General features: G+C 38.6%; 1 protein-coding gene across 1 annotated transcript; it reads right to left on the bottom strand.

Annotated features, from left to right (window-relative positions):
* Nucleotides 1-4229: 4229 nt before the first annotated feature.
* On the bottom strand, nucleotides 4230-10002 carry SEC61G (SEC61 translocon subunit gamma). The gene is made up of 4 exons (XM_035026492.1): nucleotides 9897-10002; nucleotides 7650-7748; nucleotides 6302-6404; nucleotides 4230-4424 (listed from the first exon to the last, which is right to left on the bottom strand). The coding sequence occupies exons 2-4, from the start codon at nucleotides 7741-7743 to the stop codon at nucleotides 4415-4417; spliced, it is 207 nt and encodes a 68-aa protein (XP_034882383.1). The 5' UTR covers nucleotides 7744-7748; nucleotides 9897-10002; the 3' UTR covers nucleotides 4230-4414.
* Nucleotides 10003-12074: the final 2072 nt, after the last annotated feature.

The raw sequence follows: 12074 nt of genomic DNA on the forward strand, positions 1-12074 counted from the left end.
AAAGAAAGAAAGAAAGAAAGAAAGAAAGAAAGAAAGAAAGAAAGAAAAAAGAAAAAAGAAAAGCAAGCAAGCTCACCTTCTTATTGTTAGTTCCTAGCCAACTTCTTAGCCAATAGTAGGGAATCAGTTCACTGAATTCAACCTAAATGCCCCCAGGCCTTTGGTAAATGTGAGTTCCTTGCACTTTGGGTTAGGAAACAGACAATGTGAGAAATTATTTTAACATGACTGTGGGCAAGCTGTCTGGACAACAGACAATGCCATATGAAGATAATTTGAACTCCAGCCTATACCAATCGGAGGAAGGTCAGCTAACTAGAGCTTCAGTGAACACTGCCTCTGAGGAGGTGGAAGGATCAGAGAAATAAAACAAGATTTAACATTAAAATACCTATGTTCTTGGCACTGTGCCCACTTTATTCACCCATATTTTCTGACCTAAGGGAATTCAACACTGAAAGCTGGGCATTAATATCCCCATTCTGAAGATCAGGAGACTGCAGTTCAAAAAGGTTAGGGAAACTTAACCTAAGGTGACACGTTCTAGGACTCTGCCCTAGGCACTGTCGGTGCAACCAACTACTGTTCTTCCCGGCGAGGACAATGAACTTGCTTTGTTACTGACTCAGTTTATTGTGACTTACTGTGACAAGTGTCCTGACATATTTTCACTTGGTTCTGCATTCCTGACCTTCCAAAAACACGTAATCTCTTCTTTCATGTCTATAGTTTACCTTCAAAGTCCTTTCACATCTATAGGGATAATATTCTTACTATGGGGAAGGGCAGGGCCTTTTATGCCTGTTATGCTTAGAGAGAATAATGCCAGAAGAGTTTTTTAGGATCATCTGCTCCAAGTGTAAGTCCTTTCTTTCAAGGCTGGCTAGTCCACAGTTAAGACTGCAGGTGGCCCCCAGAATGTCAGGTGTGGCTCTGAAAGCAGGGGAACGAACCTTACAAATTGTACTGATACTAAAAGTAATCACATCTTTAAAAATAAAATAAAATAAATTACATTGCCATATGGAGATACAAGAGGGAATCCTAAATCATTAATGGAGAAGGAAATGATTTCCTATACAGGCCATTGGCAGGGAGGGGAAAGAAGGCACAGCAGGTTAAGAACCCAGAATTGCTACTGTTCCAAGTTGAAAAGCTAAGGAGTATGAAGTTTAAGACCATGGTGCAGGCCTATATGAAGAAAACTAATATACACACACATATATGTGTTCTTTTATCAAAAAACCAACAACCACACATACACATATGTGTGTATTAATTTTCTGATACTAGGTTGCTGGATCCAGAAAAGTTGAGGATTTGCTTTGGGCACTGTACTAGCTCAGTGATTTAAATTATCATGATCTATGTTGCCCTTTTACAAGCAAGGAATTATTAAATCTGCAATGTATACACTTGTTTCCTTCATTTAATAAGCAGTGGCTACTCCATGCAGACACTGCCCTATGCCCTTGGGATTTGGCAGTAAATTAGACAAAATGTCTCTCTCCTGGAACTTCTATTTTAGTGGGGCAGACAACAAAGAAAAAATATCCAGGTGTGATGATGTGGTGGCAGTGGAGGGCTAAGAAGTAAATTGTATACATTATTTTGGAGAATACAGTATCAACATTGTCACAGGGTTATTGTGAGGATCAACTGAGAAGGAACAGTCTGAAAACTGTAAGGCCTTATATAAGTATTAATCCTATAAAGCATATGCTCCAACCTCTACTAGTCTGTCAACATTTGTGGTAATATTCATTTAGAAATTCAACAAGTGTTTGGTAGGAGGATGCAGATACATTTTGAATAGTTTGTAATTAGTGAATCGACTGATGTCCTATTTCAATGAGCCATTTCATGATAGCAAGACATTCCAGGAGCCCACAAACCACACTATAAGCAAAGTTGATTGGGAGCTGAAATGCATGAGACAAGCAAATACATGACTGTAAGGGTGGCCGTGGCGTGAGAAGGGGATAGGTTGAATAAGCATCAGAAAATGAGACAACTGCATCCAAAGAATCTTGAAATCTACCCAGAAAAGACCTTCTCTAGCAAAATTATGACCAGTGTGTAACTTAAGAGGTAGAATTCGGCTCATTTTAAACACTTTCAGCTCATTTAAACTTTGACATAAGGTGCTCCCTCAAGCACAAAACACAATGGTGCCTCCTGCACTCAGTTTAAATTAAGTATCATTCATTCCAAGTAGAACCTTCCTAACAAGTGAGAGACAAACGGCCCAAGAACAGATTTGGGAGTAAAACACTGCTTTTAAGCAGTAACAAAGTAACTGGAATTGGAACCAGGACTTATTTCCTACTCTTCTGTCAGGGCTCTGCCATGCTGTCTGGACTATTACTGTCTCCCTCCTTGATGTGTATTTTTCTGTTGACTTTTTGTGGTTATAGTCTAGTGGACTAGGTGGCCAAGCGCTTGCTTTAAGGCATAGGGGTTCATGGAAATGGCAGAACTACCTTAAAAAGGGCATTCTTTTACTCTGGTATAGGTATTTAAACAACACAAAACCATTAGCAACTGTTGGGGGCGCCTGGCTGGCTCCGTCGGTAGAGCATGTGACTCTTGATCTTGGGGTTATAAGCACAAGTCCCACATTGGGTGTACAGATTACTTAAAAATAAGATCTTTAAAAAAAAAAAAGTATTAAGAACTTTAAAACCTTGCTACTCAAAAGTGTGGTCCACATACCAGCAGCCATCAGCAGGGAAAAAGAAATGCATATTGTCAGACCCACCCAGACCTACTGAATCAATCTCTAGGGGTAGAACCCAAGGAGCCACATCCTAAAGAAACTCTCACAGATGATTCTTATACTTGCTAAAGTTTAAGAAGTACTGTTTTATAACACAAATGCACTAGCTCTTAGATACACTAGAATGGTTAATAAGAAAAACCTGTTTTATTTTTCCTACCTAAGATTCAAGAGTGTGAAGGTTATTCTGTTCTATCACCAATTATTGGTCAGCCTTCATTTTACATGTATATATATAAAATATGTAATACCTTGTGTCAAGAACCAGCAAGTCAGCAAAATAAAAAATGAACAGCCAAAATACATGCTATCAATAGGGATTCATAATTACTTTTTATCAAAATACTATCCAGTAAGAAGAGAAACACGTTTGCAAGAGGCAAAGCACGTCTACATTTTAATTTCTAGCAAACTTTGTATGCGTATATTGTGTGTATGTACATATATACGTTTGTGCATATATACACATATGCACGTACGTGTGCACACACACGCACACCCACACACATTCTGGCTTTAAGGAGCTTAGTATCTGTAAAATGTGGCCATATGGACTCCCTATGACTATAGGTCCACGGCTATTATTTTCTTTCTTTGAAAGCAACCATTCTTTTAAAACTGAAGTAGTTAGCATTTAAAAAATAGGCAGAAAATCAGTTACTATCACTATGAGAACAGACTGCTCTCTGCACCATGGATTCCAAAACTGAGGAACACTGCCCAACCATACCAGTTAGACTCCTGCCTACCTTATTCATGAAGAATCAGAGGACATTCATCAATGTGCTACTAACCAATTAAAAAACATTTTTATTCAAGTATAATTAACATAGTTATATTAGTTTCAGATGTAGGATATACTAATTCAATAATTCTCAGTGCTGCTAACCAATTTATTATAAACATATTAGAACTTGGGAAATAAAGTTCGGTAATTAAACACTGAATAAACAGGCTAAAAAAACTGTTGTTTTTTTCTTCCAAAGGGGAATAAACTCTCTCTCTTACTACGTTTTTTTAAAAGGGGAAGGAAGGCGATTTTTCATGACATTCAATTGCCAGTTAATTCTTCACCTAATTCTGGACTCTAATGTTTATGACAGTGTGACTAGTTTGTCTGAAGAAGTTTTAACGGCTATTTTCAAGAAGCTATTTCAGGTAGCACCTAAACTTCTGCAGGAGCTCCACCTGCTTGTGTTTTGACTGCTTATCGGAGAAAACTCCTACCCTACCCTCAAACTGTTTCATTACCTTTACCACCCTTAACTTGCTCTGTTTCTTCTTCCATGATAGGAAAATGTTTATCCAAGAGAGGTGCACTCAGAAAGTACAGTATTTCATTTTAATTTCTTTAAATTAATTTTCTTTAATATGAAGGACAGAAGGAAGGAGAGTAAGAAGGGAAGGAGGGAAAATAACCCATTATTTCCTATCAAATTTGATAAATATCTATGATGGAAAAAAGATAAGTTTGTTTATTTTGAAATTGTTTTAATTTACAAATACAAAACACCGTGGAAGACAAAAAAATGAAAGAAAAACACAAAACATATAGGCAAATTTTTACTCCATGAGCTTCTCAAATCCTCACTTATTCATCAGTCCCCAAGATGAAAAACTCTTCTAAAAAGGTATTCAGCCGCCACTGTAAAAGAAAGAAAAATGGTCCATTTCAGTGTATAGAACATTTTAATAACAATAATTATTTGAAATTGCAATACGCTATAATTTTATGGAACTAAAATCAGTTACTTGAGAACCCCAAGAGAGCATAAAGGAGAAGAAACTGTACTTTGAAATCTTGGAACAGAAAAGATCCTTAGAGATGATGTGGCTTCTGCACAGGCTTATCTTAAAAACTCACAATCCTCTTTTGGGAAATGTGTTTAACAGTGTAAGTCTTATTTAACAGTCTTGTCTTTCTGAACAAGACGGAAAATATGAATTACATACAGGACAGTTAGTTGGTTAAGTTTTTCAATTTGATATACAATCAGCCAGTTGAAAATAAAGAATAAAACTAGCTCAACCGTTCCCAACTACAATCACTAAAAAACAGGGGTTTAATTATACTAAAAACAAAAATCACCTTTTCTACAAAAGAACTTCTAAATTTCAAAAGCCTAAACATTGTAACAGTATGTGGAGATATACATTTCAGTATTGTTTAATAATTTTTCTTAAGTAGGCGCCACACCCAATATGGGGCTTGAACTCACCACCCTTGAGATCAAGGGTGGCACGCTCTACCAACTGAGCCAGCCAGGCGCCCCTAGTATTGTTTAGTAATGTTTAAAAAAGAAAAGTAATTGTATTACTAGATGAAAGTAATACGCCTGAAAGAAATACTCCTGAATATATGCTTTAATGTTAAGTATTTTTAATGTTTATGTTATTAAATTGTATTGCTGTAACTAAAATATCCACAACTATGTAAGTCCTTTAAATTATCATACTACGGCTATTACTTTTGACTGCTATAATTGTATAGAAAAGAGGAAAAACTTTTATCATAAGGAAAATAAAAAGTGGTAATTTAGCCTAATGAAAGAGAAGCTTGTGATTGTATTTCATTTGCTATCATCCCAAAATAACCAGAACAGTGACTTATGCTCTTTTCAAGAGGGGAAAAAAAGATCTTTCGGTTTTACAGATGTCAAAGAATACCATGAAAAGAGTAAGTTTTGGTAGCTTTTCTCACAGAATGTTTTATTTGGTCTTCATGTTAATGTAAAAACTATCTGAAGGTAGATTTTTAACTCCTTAAACTCTGAAAGAATTTTGTTACTAGAAGACAAGTTTTTGGGGCACCTAGGTGGCTCAGTCGTTAAGCGTCTGCCTTCGGCTCAGGTCATGATCCCAGGGTCCTGGGATCGAGCCCCGCGTCGGGCTCCCTGCTCGGCGGGAAGCCTGCTTCTCCCTCTCCCACTCCCCCTGCTTGTGTTCCCTCTCTCGCTGTATCTCTGTCAAATAAATAAAAAATCTTTAAAAAAAAAAAGACAAGTTTTCTAAGTAACTAGCTGTTGAACAATCTCTGACTGGTAAGATTGGTAAAAGATATTGTGTGTTTGCCATGGAAAGAATTAAGAGAAAGGAAACCAAATACTTGTTTCAAAACCCTCTTGGGAACAATCCGACTAATCTCAATCCAAAAGGGGGCGCTAAGAGTGCCTGTCCTAAACAGCTAGGCCACAATTTAGACAATGAAATAAAAGATTTTCTAGTACAAAACTAGGATAAGTAACAATGTTGGATAGATTAAAAACTCAAAAGTCTTCCCTAAGGGAATCTAGGAAAAAGGAATTTAACAAGGATAATGTTCCATTCTTAAGTGCAGAGGGATAGGGAGAGAGAATCTCCAGCAGACTCCCCAAGAGGAGCCTGACGCGGGGCTCGATCTCACAACCCTGAGATCATGACCTGAGCCAAAATCAAGTCAGACGCTTAACCAACTGAGCCACCCAGGTGCCCTTCAATTGGTATTCTATCCTAGACATTGTCTATTTCAAAAAGTTTACTTACACAATGATGTTATTAATAGGGATATGGATCAACTTCACAAAAAAGCCAATGAATCCCATTATAGCAAATCCTATTGCTGTTGCCATGGCAATCTTCTGGAATTCTGGATTTAAAAACACAAAATTTAGATTATTTTTTGCATTGTCATTGCAAGTATAGGAGAGAAAACTAACAGTGACATAAATAAACATACTAGTGTACATTTCTCCTGATAGTAAATATATAATTTTAAATTAAACAAAACATGATATTAAGAAATAAATTGCTTGACAGATTTTTAAATTTTCGTATTTTACTGATATTTAAGGACAAAGAAATAAAGTGGCTACCCATGCTAGTGAATCCACCAACAAGCAACAAAATATTCTACCTTCTTAGCAAATGAATACCAAAAAGAAATGAAACATGAATAAAATATACAGAATGTTTTAAAAGTTGTTATACTGTTAAAAGTATTAATTATAGAAACACAGAACATGACTTTTTTTTATAAATAGGTCTGTTGTCTTTGATATCACAATGAAGCCAGAAATAAAGCTTGAGAAATCAAACTGGGCTGGGCACAATCTTATGTAAATGCTTCCATTTAATGTCATTTCCTCAGGGCGCTCCCCCTGCCCTCCTGACTTGGTTAGTCCTATTATGTGGTGTCCAAACTCCTATTTCTCTTCTATAGTAATTATCACAGCTGTAATTAAAGTGGTAATTGCCATTCATGACTATCTTCCCTGAAAGATTCTAAACTACCCAAGAGCAAGGACTATTCTCTATTACATGTTTTTATGTATTATACTACATAAATACTATAATGTACTATATTCTCTATTACATTCCCAGCTCCTAACTTCGGGCAGCACTCAAATGAATAAAGGTAAACAAATTCTGGTGCACCTTTTAACAGATGAATTACGATAAATAAGAATTTAACTTCCTAGGTTGGAAACAACAATACTGTTGATTTCATGTTAAGGTTTTGCTTAGGGGAGGAAAGGGGAGGGGGGCAGTGGCAGAGCAGGGAGGACTCCAGAAGATTTTCCAGAGTGGAAATGTGGAAGATATTAAAAACTCTGAAGTCATTAACTATGACTAAGGCAAACCTAACATGGAAAGTAAGACTGTAATAATATTTCACCATTTGAAAATACATAAACAGAAAAGTCTGTACAGTGTAAAAAAGTGTATAAAATTTAGGAAGAAGTGACAGGATTAAAAAGCAATAAAGCAAAATTAATCACTACAAATGTTGACGGAAATAATGCATGAGTTATTAAACAGGAAGATTTTAATCAGAGAAAAGACTTAGGAAAATGCAAAGATTTAACCTTTCCCCCCATTTTAAAGCTATTACCTTTTCTGTCAGGTTTAGTGCATCTTTTAACCAGCCGAATTGAGTCCTTCACAAACTGCCGACTTGGCTCAACAAACTGCATTACCTGATCCATGACGCCTGTTTAAACAAAACAAAGGAGTAAAAAGATACTCACTGGTATTCCTTATCATAAAGTACTTGCTCAGGTATATCAAAATGTAAAGGAGGGCGCCTGGGTGGCTCAGTTGGTGAAGCGACTGCCTTCGGCTCAGGTCATGATCCTGGAGTCCCGGGATCGAGTCCCGCATTGGGCTCCCTGCTCGGCAGGGAGTCTGCTTCTCCCTCTGACCCTCTTCCCTCTCGTGCTCTCTGTCTCTCATTCTCTCTCTCAAATAAATAAATAAAATCTTTAAAAAAAAATAAATTAAAAAAATAAAAAATAAAATAAAAAAGACTGCAGATATATTGAGAGATTGTACCTACATCTAACGAGGTTAAGATACCTCCTTACTTGTTATTAAAAGAGTCAATCTAGGGCGCCAGGGTGGCTCAGTTGGTTAAGCGTCTGCCTTCGGCTCAGGTCATGATCCCGGAGTCCCGGGATCGAGTCCCGCATCGGGCTCCAGTCCCGCATCGGGCTCCCTGCTCGGCGGGGAGTCTGCTTCTCCCTCTGACCCTCCTCCCTCTCATGCTCTGTCTCTCATTCTCTCTGTCTCAAATAAATAAATAAAATCTTAAAAAAAAAAAAAAAAAGTAAAGGAGACCAGCCAGGAATTCATGTCTGAGATGAGTCAATTCCATCTCATAAAATAAAACAAAAAAAAATACAGATTCCAAGCCTAAACTGACATTATTTTCATAAACTCCAGTGAAACATCAGATCAAAGGCAATAAAAAAAGCAACGGTCTTACCTCCGTTTTTATGCTCCTAACGCAACAGGCTAAATAATTAACAACCCATCCTCTCCTTACCCACTCTGCGGTCTTCTCATTGTTCCTGCTGAGGAACCAGCAACGGTGGGATCCAACAAATATTTTCTATATTTTATCTTAAACGCTCAGAAACCAGTGTCAAGTGCAGTGAGGGCCAACTACGGTGCTGCAGGAGTCTAGACTAGAGGCAACAAGGATTTCAATCTGATTGTTCTAAACTATGGCCACACAGCACTTTCAGAAAAGAGTGTATTTGTGTGGAACAGATCTATAAAATTTTCAGATTAACTAAACCAAGATCCGGATTCTGAGAAGCTATTACCTATACTCCAAACCTTTAGTTTGGACACACCTGTTAAGAAAGCACCACTTACAGTTCATCACATAGGTTCTTCTGAGACGTGCAAAGCCCAAGAGAAATATCATCCAATCCCAGCTTTGAGAGCCACTGGTCATGAAAGAATGAGGCCAATTTACTCCTTGCCTCCTACTTTATCTCTAGTGTTTGGACGAGTGGCCAGGCACATGCACACTCAATAAACTTCCGTTAAATCAATGAGTGAGTCCCACTTTAAGAGCAGCTGGTGGTTCAAATCCCTGTCTATGAAATATAAACTCTCTGCGCTCCACTTTGCTCACCCAGGGCGGGCAGGCGGTTTAAAATTCTTAAACATCCTGAGCCAAGTACGTTGGGTCTGCCTGTTTTCTTAGTAGTTCACTTAATTCTTCAAATCCAGTGGGCTAAACTTTACAGACGTCCGAAGAAAGCTAAGGGCTATTTCTTCGCGGTGGGGGGAAGCACAATGCACAACACCGCACTCACTTCCAGCGGAGGGGATCCAGTAACACACTACGGTCTCTCGATCTAGAATCTAGACCAATCCTCCCACCACAGCCCACAGAAGGGGTGGCAGGGCCAGGGCTGAAGACAGCTCTCCCGAGACAGGACGCTACACACAAATCCCCAAAGCCAACCCCGAGGGGGCGCCGGCGGCTGGCCGTTAACTCTGGACTAGAGCACAGAACACACCAACAGCTCCCAACACGTACGAGCTGCACACAGAGGAGGCCGAGGGCAAACAGCCAGAAAGCCGGAGCCTGGGCCAGGACTGTAAGCGCTGAAGGGCCAGAGGCCATCAGAGCCACTCTCCTTCGGGACTTTGCTTCCACAGAAGGCCGTGCGAGTAGGGGTGCGGGCAGCTGGAAGCGCCGGACCTCGGTCTCAGACCTGAGCGAGCGGCCCTTCTTACCGCCCGCCGAGAGCCTCCCGGCAACACCCACCGGCTCGCCCACGCCCGCCGCCGACGGTCACAAAGGGTTCACCCCCAAGCCCACCACGAGACAGAGCCTCACCTGCCAGCCAACGACTCAGACGCCAGCGACACGTAGCACAAAAACGAACGGATCTAGGGCCACCGGAACCGGAAACCGGTTATCTGGCCTCTAGCCCGCCCACCCTTTCGTTCATTGGTCCTTTACGCGGAGACATCAGTGCGCAGGCGCAGCTCGAAGTACGGCTCGGACACGCATCCCGGAAGAGGTGCGCTGCGGCGCTTGGCATAGATAGCGATCAATCAGAACTCTTACTGTTGGTAGGCGTGTAAGATGATGCGATCTTTTTGGAAAAGGTTTGGCAGTTATAAAACTAAGCACACATCACCCTATTACCTCGTAATTCCAATTTTAGGTATTTACTGAAGATACATGAAAATATATCCACCTAAAGACTTGTGCCAGAATATAGCACGTTTATTTGTAATAGTCAAAAAAAGGGAAGTGATTCAGGGGTCCATCGAGAGAAGAACAGACAGGATGATGTACAGAAATGTTGAATTACTGTATTGTATAACTAACACTAATCTAACACTGTATGTTAACTGGCTGGAATTAAAACCTTTTAAAAAGAACATACAAACAAGAAGGTATTATTTCCACAATTAAATGCTATCACACAATTGAGAGAGAAAAAAATGTATCTATGCAACAATACTGATGAATATCAAAAACCTGGTGAGTGAAATAGGTCTCTGAGAAAGAGCGCATACTTTGCAATTCTGTCTTTAAGGAGTTCTAGGCGAGGTAGAATTAATGTATGGTGAAAACAGTGTTTGGAAGTAACGATTGAGGAGGGTAAGGAAACGGGTGGAAATATGTACCTTGACAAGGGTTAGGGTTACACAGGTGTCTTAGTTCAGGCTGCATAACAAAGTACCATAGACTGGATGACTTAACCCATAAATATTTACTTCTCGCAGTTCTGGAGGACAGAAGTCCCAGACTAGGGTGCCCACATGGTTGGGTTCTTGGCAGAGGACCTCTTCCTTGCTCACAGAGGACTGTCCTCTCTTTATATCCTCATACAGCTGAGAGCGTGCTAGTCCTTCCCCTTGTGTGGTACTAATCCCTTCCGTGGGCTCCACCCTCATTACCTAATTACCTCCGAAAGGCCCCACCTCCATCACAGTAGTACTTCAACAAAAGAATGTGTTTGGGGAGTTCAAATGTTCAGTCCATAGCAACAGGTGCATGCATTTCTCACAGCTCATCAAATAGTACTCTTAAGGTCTCTGCATTCCGCTTCATGTAAAATTTGCCTCAAAAACTAAAGCACTATAAACAGATATTGGACCCTGGTCAAACAGGAGTGAAGTATACAATTATCTGCGGTCTACTTAGGTAAAAAGGTGGATGCATGGTTTGATAGAGGAATGGATAGGTAAGTGATAAAGCAAGTATAGGAAAGTGTTCATTGCAGACTCTTAGTTGTGGTGTAGGTATTCACGGAACAATTTTTATGTATGAAATCTTTTGTAATATGGGGGAAGTATACACAGATCACTAAGTCAAGTTTTTTTTTTTTAATTTTGGTCTGACAAATAATGATGAATATAAATTGAAAGTACATGTGATAGAAATTTTAAATTGCCCCTTAATTTAAAAATATCAGTGAAATACTAATGGTGTTATTTGAAATAAGCTGAATTAATGCTCCATTTAGATTCCTGAATCTCTGCCTTAAGGAAAAAAAAGTTAAAAACCCTGTGTAGATAGAAAAAATTTTAAAACATCACATTTAAGTAATAAAGCCTCTGGTTAGATTGATGAATATTTTACTCAGAGTTTTCATCTTTTGTTCCTTAAAGTAGGAAAATATAACCTTTAACTGCAAATGGGATATATGATATTTTTTACACTTATTTTATTTGCAAGCAAGATCTCTTTGCTTCTTTGAAGGAGAGTTAAAAATTATACCTCTACACCTTCCTTTTATAGACTTTCAAAGTGGGTATTGAAAACATATAACTAAAGTTTTCATTGCATAATTTAAGAAGTTCTATTTTTTCTTAAAAAATAATATTGTATCATATGATGTGATATATGTATGTATGTATATATGTCTATGTTTAGGAAAAGGCTAATTCAAATTTGCTAATGTTTAAATTTTATTACCATTGCCAGTTCTTACCAGTTTACATTTTCAAACTTTAAAGTTCTTTTTTTTTTCTTAAGGTAATAAGATATTTCATAAAG

The sequence above is a fragment of the Mirounga leonina genome, unplaced genomic scaffold (genome assembly GCF_011800145.1).
Source record: "Mirounga leonina isolate KUSES-001 unplaced genomic scaffold, KU_Mleo_1.0 Mir_199, whole genome shotgun sequence".
NCBI lineage: Eukaryota > Metazoa > Chordata > Mammalia > Carnivora > Phocidae > Mirounga > Mirounga leonina.